Genomic DNA, 23,531 nt, shown 5'->3' on the forward strand with positions numbered 1-23,531 from the left:
TTAATATTTTTAAAATGAGAAGATATTTTGTAACAAATTTTCACTTAGTATCTATATCTGTATACCTAAGCAATTCTACAATGTTTATCTCTCCACTACATACACACACATATATATATACACATTATGTATATATGCATATAGATTACATTATATATATACATATATGTATACATATTTATTGAAAATGGATGTTTAGCCCTTGATCTTCATATGTATATAGATAGGAAGATCATTGCTTCCTAAATATATTTTTTCAGATATTTTAGAAAATACAGCTCAACAGCCACTGACCTTGAATTGACTCACATAAATTAATGATGTTTAAATCACCATTGTGTTCCTATTTTACTTTCAATTATTATTCATGTCAGAAAAATTCATACATAAACTTTGAAATCAAATATCATGAGAATGTTGCATATAAATGGACCCAGAATAAACATACCTCTCCAGCCCTAAGAGTTTCTATGCTACCTGCTCATCATCAATTTATATTATTATATTTTTTGTTTAAAGCCTTTTATTAATTAAAAAGTTCTATAATAATAATATATTTAAAATACATTAATATATTATATATTAAATAAAACTTATATTATATATTAATGTATTTATATTTTACATAGAAAGAGAAAGAGATCCACAATGATTTTTCTCTGATCTGTAATATCTATATCATACAGATCATTGAGGGCTACATCTATAACAATAGTTATGTAAAGTCAATTATACTTAAGTCTGGGTAGTATGATTTTGAGTTCACTATAAAACATAAAATCTTTTATCTATACATTATGTTACTTGAATTTCTTACAATGTACAAAATAAAGCAATGTGGTCATATTTTAAGAAATTATTTAACTCATTATTTCTTGCTCCTCAACTTCTTGAGACAAGAAACTCTATAAATCTCTATTTTCAGAGTTTAGAAATGTAGAAAATTAAGTTGGACTCGTAGCTTTCTAATAAAATTATAGCAAAACTTAGGTAAGTATGTGTCAACTTTTCATTCATTCATTCATTGAACAACTATTTACTGAATGCACATCTCGGAGCAGGCACTGTTCTGGACAGAATATATCAGTGAACAGAACAAAGATAATCTGACATTATAGAACTTGCCTTCTCATCAAGCAAGACTATCAAAATAATAAAGTAATAAAATCAGTCAGAGTATTCAGGAAAAGTGTGATTGAGAAGTTGATATTTAAGCAATCTTTCAGGAGACAACGAGTAATGTAAATAACCTGGGAGGAAGAGATTGCTTGCTGCTCTGCAAGAGCCTGAGGCAGAAGCATGCGGCTGGAGCAGAGAAGGTTGGGGGGTCAGTCACATGGGGACTTCAGGATTACCAGACACTGCCTTTTGTTCTGAGTAAAGCAAGGATGCACCGCTAAATTTTAAACATTGAAGAAATATGCTTTACCTGACATTTAAAAGAAGCACCCTGGCCACTATGTTGAGAATAAGCTGTGGGGGCTGAGAGTAATATCAGAAAAAGCAGTTAGTGAGGCTTTAGGGAGACAAGAGATTTATTTGCTTAATCTATTCAATTATTTGGAGGAAGATAAAACAGAAGATAATTCTTGATTATGAGACATGCAAAGCTTATAATTCACTCCTATTATATGCATTATTAGGCCTGATTAAATATGCAACAGAAATAAATCTTATAAAACAAACCAAGAAATACAATGTTCAACTGGATAAATACTTATATTAATTAATGGTTGACCTGGATAAGTGTTTTCTGTCATTCTTCATTTTAAAATGGCTCAACTTTTATAGATTATTCTCTGTTTAAAAAAAAATATGAAGGAGAGACTAAAGCTTAGGGATCAATTTGTGATGCTTTATAACCTTCCTTGAAGTGTGTATTCAGGCATAGGTGGCTCTTAAAAGAGGGTAACATCTCTTCTGAATTCAGGCTGCTTCTGTCACCTTTTATATTGAATATGGAGCACAAATACCTTTTCTGCTTTGTCTGTTACCTTGAACTATCTGAATTTTTTCTTTGTGAAGGCCAGTGTTTTGTGCATAAGAAAAATTTTTATGACAGTGGTACTACTACACTGTTAAATAATATGGTGTTAAACCTGGCTAACATGACCACTCGGTACCATAAACACTGTTTGATGAATTTTTAGGTCTATAATGTGGAGAAAAATCCATTCCATTCCAATGCACTAGTAATAATCATAACAAGAGAGACATTTATTAAATACAATATTCTGCAAAATTCTGTGAGTATCGAGAATTTTGTGGCCTACACATATCCTAGTCCCAACAGGTGTTCCCCCACTTGTACATGACCTTGGCCCCTATCTGCTCCCCTGTACCTCATTGACTCCCTTGACTACCCAAATAGTGGCTGTGAGTACAAACATAACAACAACAGCAACAACAAACTTCTGTTCTAAAAACTAGCTGAATTTTTCAACCAATCATCTACTAAAGCCCCATAAGACATTCTGCCTTCTTTCCCAAGTCTGGTATTTTCAAATAAAACCTTGTGCTAATAGTGCTCTGAGTGATTTTATTCTACAACCTTTTAGTTTCCTTCTATCCTCCTCAAATTGGATTTATAGAAGAACAATTTGGAGATGCACTTAATATTAAAGTAAAAAATATAAAAATAATCTAGGGTTCTGTATTGGATTAGGATGGGGATGGGGTCTACATTTATCCTATCATTATTGCTCAGTGGTTTAATACCTGACATAAAATGCCTCTTATTTTAAGACCTATGATAGAGTAATACTACCTGAGCACAGAACAAATATGTGTTAAAGCATGTTTGACTAATTACATTCCTAAAAATATAAAATACATGCTTACACCTCCTTTTACACTGGGCAGTATTGAACTTTACCTAAGCCCTGTGATTCTGGAAAATAGGTAGGGTTAGGAAGTCCCCCCTCCCTGGTATGTTCCAGGAAACTGCTTACTCCAAACAGCCATTCTCCTCCCTGATTTACAGAAGGCTCAGAGACTTCCAGGGGCCGTTTGTTTACTTAAGACAAAGCCAGGCCCAGATACTGCAAATTCTTTACAATATAGGTGATAAACTGGATTGCTTTGTCCTCTCAGATCAATCAGAACAAAATCCTTGTTAACCGAACACTGGTTAAGTCTCCTCCTTCCTCAAAGCCCTGACCCACCCTCAGACTGAGGCCTCATACCACCCTTCCTAAAAGGCCTCTGCTATGAGAGGCTGGCGTCAGGGTAAAACATTCTCTGTCTGCTGTCTGATCATCCCTCTCCCCAACACTGGTTCTTTGTAGCCTTCTTTACTCCTCCCTATTAAAAAAAAAAAAAAAAAAGCTAGAAAAGGCTTTTACCTGGGTTTTCCTGACCAAAGAGCACAACTTTTAGTTGCTGTGCTCTTTTGGTCAAAAAGTTTTACAATGTGCTGTATTACGATAGTCTCCCTCCACCTAGTGCATTAGTTCTTCCCCTATTTGTTCCCCCAAATAATCTTTTAAATAAAGCTTCTAAATTCAGATTTGTTTTTAATTTGACACATGGTGCGAATAGATTGCTAAAGGAAATCGTTTCTCATGCTCCTAGGGAACCAAATTTCCTCATAATTGTGATTTGATGTACAATGTACTTTTAAAACTATCCTCGTTTGCCTTCTCTCTCTCAGCACGATTCACTGACCTGACCTCAGTATCTCACCATTTCAGACCCGAGGCAGCGCATAGTCTGGTTGGACCCCGGAAAGCTAAAGAGAACATTTTGCTCCAGCTGGCATAGCTCAGTGGGTTGAGCACAGGCCTGCGAACCAAAGCATCGCGGTTCGATTCCCAGTCGGGGCACTGGCCTGGGTTGCAGGCCAGTTCCCAGCAGGGGACACATGAGAGGCAACCATACATTGATGTTTCTCTCCCTCTCTCCTTCCCTTCCCCTCTAAAGATAAATACATAAAGAAATCTTTTTTAAAAAAGGGAACATTTTGATCTAAGTTATGTTTCAGCTCCTGAGCCCTACGGTGGGATGGCCCTCTTGTCTTCCTCTTCTTGAAACTAGTTTTGGACTCAGGACCTGATCTCAGAGTTGTTCTCAAGACCCAAAGAAAGACTTTATTACCCTTCTGTCACCTCTGACCGATCAGCTCCTAACAGGACAGTGAACCCTTAACCTACGGTATCTTGTGATTTTCTCCTATATAACCTTTGTGACATCGGGAAGTTGGGCCTTTCAGTGAATGAGCTGGCCTGGCTTCAGATTGTCCAATTCTAATAAAATAATTTCTTTCTTTACTATGAAACCCCACTCATGCAATTTTTGGCCAGAGGGCACAAGCAGATGAGCCATTACCTGCCAAAGCAAGAAATATGCAAAGATTTTTTTAGCAAACTATACCTAGAAAGCATAGGATTATTCATTATTCCCTTTCCTTGATTTCCTATTCCCACAGTGAATCGGCTGTGAAGTTTCCAAATTTCCAATCGCATAAGCTGCTTTTCTCTCAGTTAATCTGTGTGAATTCTGGTCAGCACTACTTTAATTATATTAAAACTTGTTCTAACAAACTGTAAAATAAATCAGTTCTAGAAGTATTTTTTCCTGCAACTAAAAATAAGAAATTAGACTAACAAGACGTCCTAATCAAGCCCTCGCTTTCCACTTTGTGATGAAATGTCATTCTGTGTCCTGCCTACTCATTGGCAGATAGAAACCACAGTGCTCCTTTCTTTCCTGATCCGTGATCAGTTCTTTCCTTCCTGGTTAGTTCTGTGCTTGGGACAGTGCTCTCTACACCACAAAAATTGTATTTAATCCTCGTAAGATTGACAGAAAGAAGGCATTGATTTTTTTAAAAAAGCATTAATACCTCCATTTCACAATTGAACTTTGTTGCTTTTTGGCTGCAAAGCACGTATGCGCTTTCCCTAATTGGAAGAATTATCCTGTCTCCAATGGTCACATCTGATTGGACTTTAATCAGTGTCCCTCTGTTGCCATCATCTTATGCCATCAAAGGCTGTATGGGACTCAGTGAAGGTCATTTCACATCTCTCTCCAGAATTTGATTCTTGAGTTGAAGACCTGAGATTTTTAAATGGTTGGAACTCCTGCCCTGGAGGTGCAACATTTCCACCAGACAGAAATTGTATATCCACCTATACCTGCCATTGTTTCCCAGGCCTCTGCAGCTGCCCTTGTTCTTGACAATGCCGCCATCTGTTTTTCCATCATTTGTTGATATTGTCATCTCTGAAAATTTGGTTGCATTTCCCTTTTACTGAAGCTTGCCAGAGTTGATTTTTAGCACAAAAGAACTAGTATGATGATGCATGTTTCGTTTTAAGATCCAGTTGTACCAAAGCCCGAATCACACTTCTAATGTTCTCATGGTAGCAACATCCATCCCATTTTCCTAGTACTGTTATAATTGGTCCTACTAGGCTCTTTGAAATTCTATTGATAGTATATTTTGTATTCCATTTAAAGTTGCAAGGTTGCTCATGATAGAGTTTGATAAGAATCTGTATTATAAATCCTGGCTGGCATAGCTCAGTGGATTGAGTACAGGCTGTGAACCAAAGTGTCACTGGTTCGATTCCTAGTCAGGGCACATGCCTGGGTTGCAGGCCAATTCCCTACTCGGGGGCACACAAGAGGCAACTGCACATTGATGTTTCTCTCCTTTCATTCCTCTCTCTCTAAATATAAATAAAAATAAAATCTTTAAAAAAAAGAATCTGTATCATAGAAAAATTCAGGTGTTTAAATTGGTCTTGAATCTAAATTCTTGGAAGTGATATATCAATATAAAATACAAGTAATTCAATAAAATACATAGCAGAATGGTGGTTGATTATAGTAAACTGTTTCAAAACAAAGAAATGCACTTGATTAATCTTCTAAAATGTAAATACAGTGCAAATGAATTAGTATAATAATTGTAATCATTAAAAAAATAAAATTTCATTTAGGGTGTATTATACCACTTTAGTTTAAAAGATCTATAACTTATAATACTTAATAATATGTTACTATGGTATCTTTAAACAAATTTTTAATAAGTATACTTCTAAGGAAATATGTTAATACAATTAACATAATGTATTTTATATGTATATATTTATATGTCAATATATTTATATGTTTGTGTGTTATATATATTTATACATAAATATATGTATATAAAACATGTTTTACTGTGCTAATACAGGTTAATTAATGTCCAGTTCAGACATTGTTTATTTAGATGGGTTTCTTAGATAAATGTTGAAAGGAACACTTAACTGAAACATACTTTTTTCCCACACAAAACCTTTTATTTTTTTAAATTCCAAACTAAGGGTACCAATATATAACAGGTTCCGTTAACGAATTTATTCTCAAACCAAGTTATTTTTGGCAGATACCCCTGAATTCTAATTTACAACATCACTTTATCTAATTACCTTTACGTGTATCTTCAATTACTTTCAATCAGAAATTGTCTTCTAAAAAATTAAAGGTAGAATTTCAACTGAAATAGTATTGTAGATGTTTTTCACACTACAATTACTGTAGCAGCCAAACTAAAATTACCATTTGGTGAGAGTTTCTGGTATTTTGTGCTCAACTCACTCCCGAGAAAAAATAGGTTGGATTTTTAATTAGGTTTGCCTCCTAAAATATTAACAGAGGGAGTGTTTAAGAACCCAGCTCTCCCTGGCTGGTGTAGCTCAGTGGATTAAACACAGGCCTGTGAAGCAAAGGGTTGCCTGTTCGATTCCCCATCAGGGCATATGCCTGGGTTGCAGGCCGGGTTCCCAGTAGGGGACACATGAGAGGCAACCACACATTGATGTTTCAGTCCTGCTTTTTCACCCAGCCCACTGCTGGCCCATAGATATAGATTAAAATGAAACCTACACCACTGCTATCTGTGTCTTTGTGGAAATTACCTCTTAGAGTTCTAGAGAACTCATCTGTACAATGAGGAAAGTAATCAGACCTACCTCCGAGGGTCTTTGTAAGAAGTTAATTGGATAACTCTAATTAATCCCACAAAACCCATCTAATAAAATTGCCATAGATGTAAGATATTTGTTGTGGTGGTTATAGAAACTACTCCTCGGATTTTATGATTGTACAATCTGCTTAGCCTTTTTTTTCAAGTAAATTGGTTTATATTTAGTTAGTAATAATATAGGGAGTACCTAAGCACTTGTCTATATTTTTTCAAAAGCCTGGCTAAATGAATCAATAGGCTTTGCAGATGGCCAAAGGGATATGCAATACAGGCTTTCCTGATACTCTGAATTTATTTCCTCTGTTAGTATAGACCTTTGGAGACTTTACACACACCATATGCTAAGTAATGCTCTTGATACCATGATACATTTTTTTCATGACATGAGAAGAACACTCCTTGAATAAACGTATTTTCCTACAATCTGGCATTTAACTGAGAAATAGTTCTGCCTTTCCACCAGCATTTAAGAAAAATGTAACTAATTCTGGTTTTGTTTGTTTCTTTCACTTTGCCTTTAAAATGATGAAAACTACTCTAGAGATATGGAGGGCATTTTTAGCACCTCTATTATTAGCCTTACTCTGACTCATTTAATTTCTTTCCATTTTATTTGCTGTGTTTTTCTGACTTATGTTCAAGGTATTTTACCTTGGTTTATGTGTGAATCATTGTAAACTGACAAATGCTCTTTGAATGAGGTGAAACATTAAACGATAATTAAATTTAGTGCCTAATACAGCTAAGACATTAGTGAATGTCTCAAAAATAGCATTTGTATTGCTACAGATACAAGTGGACTATTCTTATATAAACATAAGGTTGAATTTATTTTTCATGTTAAAAAAAGAAGCACAGACAGAGATAAATTGCAAATAAACTGGAGAAAGTTAAAAAGAAAGCATAAATATAATTAAGAGAATAAAGAAATTGGCTCTTGGTGATTGGGTTTTTGAATTAAGTGGCTGGTTGTACAAGGAAATGATATATTTACCTTATACCTTAGGTTAGGATGTATTATAACAAATAATAGTCTACTCTTTTTGGCAAAACTTTTGGACCATAAAACATAAAAGAATATGATAGAAAAAAGAATTTTGAAAAGAATAAATGCCCAATGTATATTTTGGAAATCTTACAAGGTAACTATGATTTAAATGTTTTAATGGTACCATATATTACAATCTTATTTTTATCTCAAATCTGCTTTCTAGTTATTTTCTATTTGAAGTGATATTTGGGAATAAGTAAAACAGAGATATAACACTCTACTCTGTTCCTATCTCTAATTTCTCTACTTGTATTTTCACAGATTTCTTTTAATGAAAAGATAAGTGTTATAAGAGGCTGGGAAAACAATTTCATTGTTTTTTTTAAAGACTAGTTATTTATTTATTTATTTTCAGAGAGAGGGGGAGGGAAGGAGAAAGAGGGAGAGAAACATTAATGTGTGGTTACCTTTCGTGTGCCCCCACACTGGGACCTGGCCTGCAACCCTTGCATGTGCCCTGACTGGAATCAAACTGATGACCCCTTGGTTCACAGCCCATACTCAATCTACTGAGCTATACCAGCCAGGGCAATTTAATTATTTTTTAATATAAATTTTACTTTATAATATGAATAACTACTTACCCCAAATCACAGGACAGACTGTACCTGTATAAATTAGTCTTTTCTCTATCACATATACATAAGCATTTATTCAAATTCTTTTAAAATATGTGGCAAATGTCCTGGCTGGTATAGCTCAGTGGATTGAGTGCAGACCTGCAAACCAAGGGGTTGCTGATTGGATTCCCAGTCAGGGAACATGACTGGGTTGCAGGCCAGGTACCCTATATGGGGTATACCAGAGGCAGCCATACATTGAGTTTCTCTCCCTCTCTCCTTCCCTTCCCCTCTTTCTAAAAATAAATAAATAAAATATTTTAAAATATAAAATATGTGGCTCAAATCATAAGTTAAAATAATGCTAAGAGACAATGTATGGTATTTTGTATAAAATTATTACTTCTTAGTAACAAGAACATAATGAAATGAAAATGAGTATTTTTCTTGTATAGAGGGCAATTTACTTCTCCTTTACCAAAATATATCCCCAAAGTAGAATTTCAGAAAATAACAGATGAATTCCCTTTGTGTCAAAATAATAAATCAATAAGCCTTAGGAAAAAACCAAATCACATTTATCTTTTTTAAAAGAATCATAAATTATACCTTAAATGTTAAAAAAGTAGAATTTTGTTTTATAAAAGTTGGACAAAAATAGGCTTATAGCTGTGGGTGTGGAAAACAATATAATAATTAATAAATAATAGTAGAAGGATAAAGCATTTGCATACTCACCACTGTAAACCTAAGGTTGGCACACCTGTATTGAGTCGGTGTTTCATTTTTTAATAGTCTCAATTTACCGTAGAGCTATTTGCCGATTACAAAAAATTGTTATTTTCAAAAGTTGTACCATAGAAATGAAAGTGTTTCATTATCTAATAGGAATTATGTCATTTATGGCTAGTTTCTATTGGTAACTTTTCCAACTACATCTTTGTGCTAAGTAAAAGAAAATTGGCATATGATTAGCAACATTTACAGCAATTTAATTTAGAACACATCAGATAAGAAAGACTACACAATTAAAGAAACTCTCAGGTACAATAACATATTTCCTATGTTCCAGGTAGGCTTATATATTTTTTAAAGATTTTCACTGTTTTGATGGTCTGGTGTTATTTATACCTGATGTGTGTAATGTGCTTGGTTCATGTGGAATAAATAGACGAAAGGAAATAACCTTAATGTACGGGTAAGAAAGTGGCTGTGGGAAGAAGATAATAAAATTTGATTTCATTGCCAAAGTGGGAAATCAGCAGATGATGGTGTAGGAGGCAGATGATATTGGAGCATGTGATGTGAACCATTTATTCCTAAATAAAGTCAATCTTCTCCATGAACGGAATACTATTACTTTATAGGCATAATCTTATCAAATTCTTCAAGTGGCTAAGTGAAGCAACTACTTTTATTTTGTCCATTTGCTCAGACACAAGCCTAAGAGTCATTATTGTTTCTTACCTATTCTCATACATCCCCATAATAAATTTTGTAGATGTACCTTAAAATATATATATCCTTAGTCTAATCACCCCTTCCTCTCCCTGCCTCTACCACCAGCCCCATCCACAATGATCTCTGTCCTGGACTATTGCTGCAGACTCACACCTGGCCACCAAACCTCCAGCTCAGCACCCTTTCAAAATGTAAGCCACAGTGGTGTCTCTCTGTGCAAAAAGTCTAAGGCCACACTTGTCAAAATAAACACAATGCAAGTTACATTTGTAAATTCAAATTTCCTAGTACCTACATTAAGAATAAAATGGCGAATTAAGTTTAATATATTTAACTCAATATATCCAAAATAATCACTTCGATATGTAATCCGTACACAATATTAATGAGATATTTTACTTTTGTTGTATTGTCTTAAAAATCTAGTGCATACTTTTACGCTATGCTTTATAGCATCTTTCATCTGAACCTGCCACTTTTCAAGCACTCAGTAACCACATGGGACTAGTGACTACTACATTAGACACACAGTTATAAGGACTTTCTTACACAGAGGAAAGTGGTGAATCTTTCAGGGGCCTAAAATGGCTTAAGTAACTCATTCTCCACTTTACATCTGCAGGTTTCTCTCTGGGAGATCACTACCCCCAGCCCCCGCTGCCCCATTACACATAGGCACACGTATCACCACAGGACTTTCTCCCTCACTTCCTTCAGGTTTCTGCTCAGATTTCAGCTTATTAGAAAGGTTTTCCTCCAACATCCTATATGAACTAGTACTTCTCTCACATAATTTTGAGCTTAAGAATCTCTAACATAATTGAAGTTTTTAAAAATTTACCAAATCAGTTCTGTGCCTGACATGCTTCCTGCACCGGAAAATTTACATTTAATTTTATTAAAAGCAACATGAGCTTGACATCCTTATTTCAATAGTCAAGGTGAGGAAGTGTGGCCTTATGTGTTAAATAACTTCCTTAGAGGATTCCAACTTGTGTGTCTGAAGCCATAATCAGAGTTCCATTACTACTGTACCTGCTCTTTGAGTAGAAAGTACAAAACTCTGACCCCTACTAACTTTGGACTACTAACTTCATTTTTGTATGATATCTATTATTCATGAAATGTTCATGGTTTTCATTGTCTGAAGCAGCTGATATCATTTAGTCCTCAACACAGTCCTATAAGTTTTATTATTCTGAAAACTTAACATATGCTAAAACTGAGTCTGGGAAAAATTAACATATGCCCAAACTCATGTTTCAAAACAAACGTTACATGAAGTCAAAGATCTTATAAAGAGGGCCTCAAGACAGGAAAGTCGCCTGATTTTTCTCATTCCTATCTTTATATCTACTTAAAAGAAATAAATCATAAAAACTGCTGAGAAATTATGCTTTTATGTTGCCATTTTCAGTTTTCATAAATTATCTCAATGTCAAGAAAGGAGCATTATGATTTTGCTTGTACAAAATTTTTATTCAATAAAATGCACTGAGTGCTTATTATATAACTGGAATTATAGCAGTGAAAAATAGATTACTTAGCCTCATGGAGTTCATATTCCAGTGGGAAATTGAAATATAATAAAAATAGTAGCTAACACTTTGAAAAATCAAGAATGAAGGGTGAGAACAGCAGTTTTCAGCCTTTTTCACCTCGTGGCACATATACACTAATTACTAAAATTCTATGATATACTAAAACATATATGTATATATTTTGCTGATCTGACAAAAATAGGTATACTTTTGATTCATTTACACCAAACAGCTATTGCTATATTGGCTCTTGCCATTTTTTTTCACAATCTAAGGGAAAGGTCAGTGGTCCTGACTAAATAGTCTGGTATTGCATGTTTTAAAAATTCTTGTGGCACACCGAATGAAAATTGCTGCATTAGAGGTTGAAGAAAATGTTCTCATTTTTGGATAGTATAATCAGAGAAAGCCTGCCCCAATATATGACATTAAAACAGCTAAAAGACAAGCATAATCATAAAGCTTTAGGGTATAATCAGTTATTATTTTGATAAAGATTAAGTATATATAAACCACATCTTCAGAGGAAAATAGGACACCATTATTGATATCTCCATGCGTAAATGTTGATAATCACCTCATTCATAGGACAATTTTTAAAATCCTTACCCAAAGACATTTTCTCATGATTTCTTTTAGAGAGAGAGAAAGGGACAGGAGGAGAGAAGGAGAGAAACATTGATATGAGACAGAGCACGGATCGATTGCCTCCTGTACGTACCCCAACTGGTATGGAACCCACAACACAGGTATGTCACCTGGGCAGAAATCAAACCAGAATCCTTTGGTTACAGAATGATGCTGCAACCAACCTACCCATACCAGTCAGGACATTCACAGGACACTTTATTTGGCATCCAAAGTTTCAATTTTATAAAATATTAAAACATAATTGTTATGTAACATATGTGCCTAATTAAAAGGAAATCACTCATGCCTTAATCAACATCCATTGTATTTCATTTGAAACATGATTACTAAAAGCTCATCTATCTATCCGAAACTTCTCCTGGCAACTTACAAGGGGGGGGGTATTTTATTAGAGAGAGGAAAATTAACAGTGATAATTGACACCCGCCAACCTAAACTCAATAGAAGACACAATAATAAATAAACACCAACATAAAAATCATGAAATGATGGCAAGTTAGGTTAGGGTAGTTAAGAGTGAAATAGTAAAGGCATTGCAGAAGGGCGTGATATATATTTTAGAATAATTAAACATATATATCTTTTAGAACTAGTCACTTGTTTTTGAAAAATAAGCTTTAGCCATCAATATATATCACTCTGAGAAATAGCATTCCCTGCACTAGCTGGATTGCTTAGATATTGAGCTATTTGAATAACTTGGAGCCGCAAAATCTAGCTATATACTCAATTAATGTTATGACTTATTTCTTATATGCTGCATTTGAGATTATGTTGATGCATCAATCAAAGCATTCTGAAAGAATAAGATCTTCTCCCATCTAATTTTCATTCCTATATGAAAGCACTCTCAGAATCTTCACATATTTCAAATAAAATACTTTTTTCAGGAAAATAGCAAGCTAAATTATTATGACGGTGTGTTAAATATAAGTTTAATATGAACATTATAATAATGAAAAAGACCTAACCTAATAGCTGCATGAAAATACATATATAAGTAAACAAAAGTGCATTACTCTGTAAGCTCTTCTATCTTTTTTTCCACCAGAGTGGGAGGCACATTAGAAACAATGACTTGCATGTCCAGCTGATTGACAACAGAGATCTGAAAGAAGAAAAAAACAGAATTTGTTTGGCTCTTACTCATTAATATTTCTACAATTAAAAACATTGTTATTTCTTCTCTACTATGCATTTTACACAGTAGTTTCCCATTTTTTAAAAGTTTAGTAATAAATGATTTTTAGTCATATAATTTTCACTAGATGTTGGGACATGTTGAGAATGACCGACCATTAGTTGTTTACTTGGAAGTTACAGAACCCTAAGTGATCTCGACTGTTGTTGATTTTGTGTCTGTTTGCCTTGCTTTCTTGATTATTCACTAGGACATAAAATAAGGTGGTTTTTTTTATTGTTGTTTAATTGGGTTACTTAAGAACACTCAGAAAAATGAAAAATGAAGCTTCTAGATTTTATAAATCTCAAGAAATCATTTATTCATTGTGATTAATAATCTGTAATATGGCTAGTCAGAATAGTTCATTCTATAAAATTATTATATAGAGACTTTATGTTTGCTTTGGCTAATTTTATGTCTGTGTCTATACACACACACACATAAATTTACATACAGGGTAAAATGAATTTTAAAACAGCTCTTGATGAATTCATCCTGTTCATTTGACATATATAGAGTTTTTCTCTATTCTCATTTAGAAAAATAGAATAAAAATAAAAGCATGTATTCCCTGCTTACAGCATATAATTTACTTTTATCCTCAATACTCCACAGACTATATTTCATTTAATTCTAACTACCACCATATCAGGTACTTATAGCTATTATTGAATTTTAAATAAGAAAACTAAAAAAAACCAAAGAAACATTTAATAACATGGAACCTATCAGCTCAGGCTGTCTGAGTCCAGAACATGTGCTCTTTTCTATTACTCAATATGGATATAAAAATGTAAAGTCAAATAAAATATTGTCCTGAATATACACTCAACACTATTCAATTTGTATAAATGTATATGTACCAGAACTATGAATCAAATTCTTTGGATAAGGTATATTTAGAACCATATATCTGAACATAATTTATACTAGGGAGTATTTTCATACTGCAACTATTTTCCATAGAGGTTCTAAGTTGTCTACAAACAGTGACTCATAGATGCCCTATCAGGAGTCACAAACTCAGCGTCTTCAGAGACCAGACCTAAATTCAGGCAACCTAAATGAGTGAAGTAGCCAAAATTATGAAATACAAGGGAGACATGGAACTGTGACAAATCAGACAGCCTACAACTCATCTAAAGAGGTCAACTACTAACTCATCCCTAGTAAACATTGCCATACGGGAAAATGTGTCCAGATTTGCTGGATCCTTCATGTTTCAAGAGAAGAATAAGTCCAGACTACTATGAAATATCACAATGAATTAGCAATCTTACAAAACATTCTTTGAGCCCAGTAATTTATGCTCTGTAGCATGTGTTAAACCAGACATGTGTCTTATTTCCACCTGTGAGCAATCAGTTAACATTGGCAGTTACAAGCTTATATCTCTAACTCATTGTAGGTGTCTGGAATCAAATGTTTAAATTTTCCTTAAACATGTAAAGGAATCTTGATTGTGTCTTCACACACATACAAAAAAATTCAACTAACTTCATTAGAAAAGGGATCGTCACAGTTTTGTGTAACTTTTTCTTTTCTTATTGGTCCTGAGTAGAAATAGAGACAGAAGTTACATATAATTATTTTTTGTTTTGTTTGTTCGTTCATTTTTAAAAAAATTTTACTGGTATAAATATATGACAAAAACCTTTAAAAAACTGTATGTGATACTTGTAAAGTTTTTTCTTTTCCTTCCTCCCTTCCTGTCTCTGTCTTTTCCTCCCTCCATCTCTTTCTTCTTTATCTTCTTTCCTTCCTGATCTTTTTTCCTTTTCTTTCAACACTGGGTCAGAAACTGTAAAGTAAAGTAAAAGTAAAAGTAAAGTAAAGTAAAAGTAAAATAAAATAAAATGAAATAAATAAAAATTATGATTGAAAGCAAATACCCTAGAACAAAGAGTAGTTATGGAGTGTTATGTCAACAAGAATAGATTCCTCAACCTACTTCATAGTTTGGTGGAACCATATGGTAGAGTTCTGACAGATGTAAAGTTAGTGACAGGAATAAAGTATGCTTAAATCTTTTCCATGTGTGAACTTTTTCCTTCTTTCTTCATTTCTATCTAAATAAAGAAGTCATAGATAAAGACAAAAACATAACTTGGAAGGAAGTTGAGTTCCTGTTTCTCCATTTGCAGGAAAATTGTGAAGCGAATCACCCAACCGATGTACACACTCATTGCTGTCATGTGAGAGGAAAATAAAATTTGTTTTTATTTTCTGAAATAATTTGTTTTCTGAAATTTTGGATTTCTTTTCTTATACAGCCTACCATGACAAAAAACCACTTATTTATTACATGTGGTTGTTAGGTTCCTACTAGCTGTACTAATTATAGGACAATTAAAAACTAAAATGTTAGTTACATGCGGGTTCAAGAAAATAGTAGAATTTCCCCTAATAGAAATATATTCTGAGATGTGGGAGCTTATTTCTAGGAATGCAGTCAATTCAGGTGTTAGGACCCTATTTGGAAGCAAAATTGTGCCTGGCAGTTATAGTGACTCTATTATTTGCCTCTTAAGAACAGTCAGTCATTCCTCAGAAGGATAACTTACTTATTCAAAGGGAATTTTTAATTTGTTAATGAGCTTAGGGGCTAAATTCTGTCTAAATAAACAGAATAAGTTAAGATTTAAGGTCCTCTGTCATATATATAATAAGCTTAGACTTTATCTAAAAGATTTTCTGTTTTTAATAACCTTTGAAAACATACTTTTATTTTTTAAGATATAATAACATTTTTAATTTGGATAAAATAATAAAGTCTTACTATATTTAACTCCAAAAGTAGTTGTCTCAGATTGTTAGAAGTTACATTTAAGATTTTAAATCTTTTTAAAGTGTTAATATACAATTTATGTATTATTGGTACACATTTTTGCCTATGCAAATGAAGAATAAGCTATTGCAGTTTAAATTTTGATTTTTCAAACAAATCCTACATCCCTGAATTTTGGCTTCTTCTATCATCTATAGCAAAGATATTTGAATCTTTAAAATTCTAGATGTTATTTATATTACTTATCCCAGTATAGTGTCTATTCAAATAGTTCCAGAAATTCATATTAGTTTATTGTACCATACCTTAAATATTCTTCTTATAAAATTACTTAATCTCATTCTCTGGGTATTCTGTACTAACTAGTATGGAAGATTTTAAAGTAGATATTCTTATCATTAAGGGAGTCAATCTTTGTTTTTATGTATGGTGAAAAAATTAAAAAGAGAAGTAATGTGAAGAGCAGGACCAATAAAATGACATTGGTCTGACCACGATACCATAAAGTATATGAAACAAAGTGGAGTCACTCACATCAACCAAAATGGCTGTCAGTCAGCCATGACACTTTGGTTCAAGAGGGAGACTACCTAGGTCAGAGAAACATATCTGGCAAGGAGGCACACTTAAGATATCTGCACATGTGATTAGAATAGACATGTTTGCAGAGTAGCACTACCCACAGATAGGTTCCTGGGGAATTCCCCACTTGCCATTAGGGGTGCCAAGCAAAACAGCCATGTACTACCCAAAGGGTGCAGAGTAAATTCCCCACTTGGCATCAAGGGTGCCAAAATATTCATCAAAAGACCCACAATGAGCTCCACACACCAGAGTGCTGCACCACGACACACTGGTCTCCCATGGCATTGGCTACCAGAGGCTCTGCCCCGCTCGACTGAGGACTCTGTCTGCCCTGCTGCCCACCTGGCTCCGGAGATCCTTCCTTGCAAGACACTGACACCTCCATTGGCCATCATGCTGCCTCCCACACCTGCAGACTGAGACTCTGGGACATGGGTTTGTTATCCCGCATTGGTTGCTCTGTGTGTGTGTGTGTGTGTGTGTGTGTGTGTAATATTTCTCTTAGATTGTTAGAGTGTGAGAGGATATTAATGTATGTTGATGCTCTACTTTGAGTGAACCTGCGTTCAATAAAAGCTGAGTGAATAGCGTAGTTACAGCGTGTGACTTTGGTCTATTCCTTGGTGCTGGGCTGCTCAGCAGCCAGCCAGCTGAACATTTGCCTCACTGACTTACAGGAAAGTCTGTCACAAAAATACACTTGTGACAAGTAACATTTGTAGAGCACAGATTTGTAAAACAAGAGATTGTCAATTTACGTATTTTACCTCTTTCTTTTAATTCTTCATCATAAATCTTTCATGTTTCTTTTTTTCTTCCATTTGTTTCCATATAACTTAGACAGTATTATTCAATAGAAATATATCTTGAGCCACAAATACATACCAGATATATAATTTTAAATTTTCTGGTACCCAAAATTAAAAAGATAAAAAATTAGTGAAATTAATTCAACAATACATTTAACTCTGTATATTCACTATATTATCATTGCAACATGTAGCCAACATTTTTTCATGCTGACTTTGAAATCCAGTGTGTATTGTGTACTTATCATACATCTTAATGCAACCTAGCCACACTTCAAGTGCTCAGTAGCTACATATGACAAATAGCTAACAAACCGGATCCTCAGGAGGTTCTCTAGAGCTCTAGGGACCTTCACCATTTCTTGTGTGGACTGGTCATTGTCTCTCTTAAATGGTTTCTAGTGCAATCTCACTTTCCTTGAAAAGTAAGAGGTCTTTTAAGAGTCTTTTGAGCTAAATGTGTATTCTTTGACTATATCATGGTCCAACATTTGGAGAAGCATTTTAGGCAGAGTTACTGCAAAATATCTGAGAGCATGTCTGCCTATTTGAAGAATATCAGCTTGGATAATATTATCAGGTTTGAGTGAGTTAGAGGGAGAAGAGTAGAAGATGAGGCTGTCGGAGGCCAGATTATAGAGGGCCTCATAGTCTTATATGACTTGAAAAATTCTCTGAGTAAGTTGGTGTGATATTAGAATGCTTTGAGCTAGGAAATCATAGGACCTGAATTACATTGGAATCACAGGCTGCTAAATTAAAACCAGACTTTAGTGGGGCAAGAGTAGAAATGTTACAGAACAGAGCCAAGGGCGGGATACGATATACTATTACCAAAAGTGCCCCCCACTAGGTTTGCATTGTCTGCCACCAGAAAAAAAGACATCTCTCAATGCCTGATATTTATGAAAAGGAAAGGAAATGTTTATTTAAAGTTATACGGACTTAAAGTAGTAACCTAATGTCTGCATTAAAATATCAAAGTCCTTTAAGATACCCATAGATGCACACAGTGCTTCCTTCTCTCCCTGCCCTAATCTGGGGTACCATATCTCAGGAAAAGAAGTAAAAGTCCATGATTCAGGCTCCTAGCACAATCAGCTGTGTGGCTGGCCAGGATCTCCAATTAATCCAAAGCCATATGGCACCTTCCAATGGCCCACCAAGAGTCTTTCCTTCACCCCTTTTCTTCCAGACAAAGTCTCTCTTGCTTCCTAAGCCATGTGGTCAAAGGGAACATCCAAAAGCCACATGGTTCTCTCCCACCAAAGCTGCAGGGGTCCCCACTTTGCCAAAACCACGTGGTTCTCCCAGCAAAGCTGTGGGGGTCCCCTCCCTGGCTAAAGCTGCATGGTTCTCTCTTCTACTGCCATAGCTGCATGGTCTTCTCTCTATTGCCATAGTTACCTGGTCCTCTTCTGTATAGTTTTGGGGGTCCCCACTCTGGCAAAACCATGTGGTTCTTTTTCTATTGCCACAGCCCCGTGGTCCTGTTCCCCAATGGCTGCCATGTCTGAGTTTAAATCCCCATGCCAACCTTCCTCTGCACCCCCATTTCCAACTCCTCCTATAATCAGGTGCACCTACCAGCATTTCTGTATTATTCTGAGTTTACTGGGCTGCCATCATCAGTCTGGGAAGGTACAGCCCCCTGTCATGGATCCAGTCTTCTCCAAGCTCTCAGGCAGGTGCTGTAACCAGAGGGAACTGCCCTCCAGTTACATCTTGGGTGGAAGTCACTTCCATCCCCCTGGCTCAAAGCATGGCCACAGCTATTTAACATATCTATGCAACCACTTAGAGGTTATAGACATGTTAAATGACCATGCCAGAAGTTAGCTGCAAAGCTATTCCTGTATAAAACCCCCACTCTGTATGTTCATGCTCCATGTGTCCCTTTCCCCAACTCACACCTGTGAAGGAAGGGGTGAGGACATCCTATATATCTTTCTAATGTTTCCTGGATACCTTGAATTCTGGACCCCATTCCAAATCCCTATTTGGGGCCCCCCCTTTGGGCTGCACCCTATTTCAGAAACACGAGGGCAAGCAATGAGCTTGTGCAATGATATAGGTAAAATATAATGGTGGTTTCCACCAAGTTGTAACAGTAGAAATGTTGAAAATCTGTGCAGTTTATATACATATACATGTATACACATATATGTATATATTATATCTATATAGTAACAAGAGTATTTACTAAGAAATTTGAATGTGTGGTTTAGAATAAAAAGGAATCAAGACACTTTTAGCCTAGGGAACTCAAAGAGGATTTAGTCATTAGGTGAAGCTGGTAAGGCTATAAATGAAAGAAATGTGATGAGGAGGAGGAGTTCACTTTGGGAAACAGTAAATAGATATCTTCATTAGATATTCACATGCAATTGACACATGCAAAAATAGATATATGAGTCCACTATTTAGAAATGAGCTTTGGGGTAAAGATATAAATTTAACATGTTTCAGTATATAGATAATATTTTAAAGTTATTGGACTGAGTTTATTGAGTCAATGAGTACAAACATAAAAGAGAATTAATGTCTGAGCCCTAAGAAATACTAAAAGGTCAGGAGAAGAAACTGAACTAGCACAAGAACTAATAACTAATAAATAGTGAGTTAAGAGGTGACCAAGAGAGAAAAGTGGCCTCCCAGCCCAGTAAAGGTAAGCAGTCAAGTGCTGCCGAGAGTTCAAATAAGAAGATGGAAATTACTAGGCTGTTTAGTAACAAGAAGCAATTGATGTTGACATAAGTTTAGATAAGTGTTAGAAGTTACATTATGATTAGAGAGAGCTTTAAAGAGATTAAATGGTGAAAAATTGGTCAACTGTGATAATGGATGGCTTTTTCTTGAAAAAGGAATAGAAATGAGTGGCAGCTAGAAGGAGATATAGGTAAAATATTTTATATTATTTTTCAGCATAAAAAGACATAAAGGCATGATTATGGGTGCTTATGGGAATAATGAAATCAAGGAGAGGAGACTGATATTAATGATGTATGTAAGAAATGGGAGAGTTGTTGAAAAAATGTTCCGGAGCTGGTGAGTGGGATTTGGATCTGTTGCACAGGTGGAGGTAAAGACTCCAGATAAATGCATAGAGAATTCATCTAAAGAACAGGAAATAAGACAAAGAATGTCAGTGTAAATCCTGGTAGGTAGGTAGATATAGCTACGGGAACTGTAGAAGTATCCTTCTAAATGTCTTAATTTTATCTTCCAGGGAAATATGTTGCCAATTCATTAGGTGATTAATTAGTGAGGATGAGGAGATGTTAAAGACTGTAAGAGACACGTTCTTTTAGGAGAAGAGGAGTGCAAATGAACCAGAAAATATGTAGTTACTGGACAATATAAGAGGTCACTTGGGGGATTTCATCATCAATTTAAAGCAAGACTAATTATACAATTGCATACGTGTTGCACACATATTCAGCATGGGAGAAAGGAGACAGTTGCAATTAACTAGAGATATGGTTTTGCTAAGTGAGTGTGATGTCGGAAGAAATGGCAAAGGAGTTGAATTTTTATGTGATTGAGTGCTTATAATAATTGATAATGCACTACAAAGCTGGTAAGCAGGAAAGAGAACATGGGGTTAGAGGAAGGGTAAAAATATAGCAGGCTAAACGAATTAAAGGCCCTGAGGAGAACAAATGAGTGCTGGAGCCAGCTGAAAGCATTCAGTATTATTGTCAAAGAGTGGGAGGTTTGGAATGGAGTTTATAGAGGGGTTGCAGTAATTGGTAATGGCTAAAATAACTCTGGCTATTAAGCAATCATGGTGATTGGTCTTCACCATTATCTCAAAGAAAGAAAAGTACCACTGATGTCTGAATATATATTAAGGTTAAACTTTTCCAGGGAACTAAATAATAAAAATCATGAAAAATGAAAGTTTAATAAGATTTAAAGAACAAAAATAAAAATTATACTTGATTCTATTTTAAGTGATAATATTTCCAATAATAATTATTCTTACAAATTTTTACTAGATTCATCATAGAAAAGTACAAATAATGATGGAGATTCCATGGAACAGATGCACTGGTGTTCAATATTTTGAATAAATGTTAGTAGCAAATTGCCCTTGGGAATAATTGACCACTGAGCTTGTGAAGAAAAAGGTAAGTGATATTATTGACTGAAGTCAAGTATAACAGTCACAGATCATCAACGCCATCAGTGGGGCTTTTGCTAAAACAAATAATAAACATCCACTGGAACATGAACTTGCTCCAAAATATTTCCTTTTGTTTTCTTAATTACAGAAGGCCTAAATGTAATTTAAATAATAATACAATTTATTTGTTATTTTCTACAGCTTATCTCTGCAAAGCATTTTAAAATTTGAAGTAGTTCCAGCCTAATATATACTGAAAATAAGATCCACAGACCAAATAGAAAGCCAATACTTATGACATTGTTGTCCCAATCATATATAAAATATGGGATGTATTTCTCAAATGTCCAAAAATCATAAACTCATATGCATATATTTTATACCCTAAACTACAGCTATCAACAACCTAGATAAAAATTAATCACATTTGTATTTTAGAAAGCCTATTTCAAATACATTTAAAAGTTCTAACAGTTGAAAAAACTGACTCCAGACTAGTATGGCATGTACCCTTATATGAAGATGTATTTACTCACAAGTACATCCGCTTTGCCGCTTAGTCCCTTCCCATAGTCGTCAGTCGCGATGACTTGAAACTTGAAGTAGGACCTCCTCATATTATGGAAGAGCATAGCAGTTTTGATAATCCCTGAATATGTATCAATCACAAATCCTTCTTTTTCTTCTTTGATTGGTGGGATTATAAGTCTGTATGCTATGGCGCTATAATTGCCGGTATCTTTATCAGTAGCCTAAGAGGGAAAATAACACAGGTTATAAATGATTGGGAAAAAAAAACACCCTTATTGAAGGGCTTATTTCTGTTTGTAAGACTGATGTTTCTTCTGTAATAATAATATTTTTAAAAAGCCCTTCTCAATGTCTGTTTTTCTGGATGTTTTAGGTAGACTTGTAGACTTTATGTCCACAGGGTTGAACGGTTGTCATTAGAATAGCTAATGAACTGTGAGTAAAAGGATATAGACTCTAACAGATTCCACTTGATGAATCAAGTGCTTTGATTGTCAGGACAGATGGACTATAATACAAATTGAGATATAATACAAATTGGCTTAAGGAAGGAATTCGTTGTTTATCTAAACTTTTTCTTGTGTAAAGGCATACACGTGTTCGTATTTATTTTTTTAATCTAATCTATTTTCTAAAAGGGAAAAAAATAAAACAAGGCAGTAAAATACCTCTAATGACAGTAAGGCAAATTGAAGTCCAGAACATTCAACCAGTAAAACCAGAGATACATAGAGATTCTAATCAGTAAACATCATATTACAATTAGAGAGGGTTAGAATACTAACCCAAGTTTTTCTTTTCATTATCCCCTACCCTAATTAACAAGATATGTTCCTGCTGGTAGGTACTTACAGACTATAGGTTACAGTTTCTTAACATTTAGGATATTTAAGAGGTAAATGGTTGCTTAGAACATGTTACATGTTTGTGTCTGTTTAATAAAGCTGCAGACAAACATAAATTTCTACTTCAGGGAGATTTCTCATGAGGACAATCTGAGAATTGTTTTATAGTGAAGTTTTTGGAATTATAGTGATTGACAGAGTCTTAGTGAATTTATACCAAGCTATATATACCCTATTTGTGATACTAAATATGTAATCTTTATGTTTTTATTATTATTATCTGGTTATTCTTAGTTTAACCAATGATATGATTAAATATCACACATTAAGCATTTATGATTTGCCATCACAATGCTAAGGATTCTATGAAAATATTCTTATTTAATAAACTTGCTGAGAAACATTATTATATTAATAA

The 23,531-nt window shown here is 34.6% G+C and overlaps 1 protein-coding gene across 1 annotated transcript in view; it reads right to left on the reverse strand.

Moving 5' to 3' along the window:
• PCDH15 (protocadherin related 15) overlaps positions 1–23,531 on the reverse strand; it is a 789,434-nt gene that overhangs the window by 50,946 nt on the left and 714,957 nt on the right. Inside the window, exons 27-28 of the mRNA XM_053663991.1 lie at positions 22,274–22,489; positions 13,263–13,351 (exon numbers count right to left, since the gene is read on the reverse strand). Coding sequence (XP_053519966.1) covers positions 13,263–13,351; positions 22,274–22,489 — 305 coding nt within the window. The remainder of the gene's footprint in view (positions 1–13,262; positions 13,352–22,273; positions 22,490–23,531) is intronic.

The sequence above is a fragment of the Artibeus jamaicensis genome, unplaced genomic scaffold (assembly GCF_021234435.1).
Source record: "Artibeus jamaicensis isolate MK-2021 breed Jamaican fruit bat unplaced genomic scaffold, CSHL_Jam_final contig_332, whole genome shotgun sequence".
Lineage (NCBI taxonomy): Eukaryota > Metazoa > Chordata > Mammalia > Chiroptera > Phyllostomidae > Artibeus > Artibeus jamaicensis.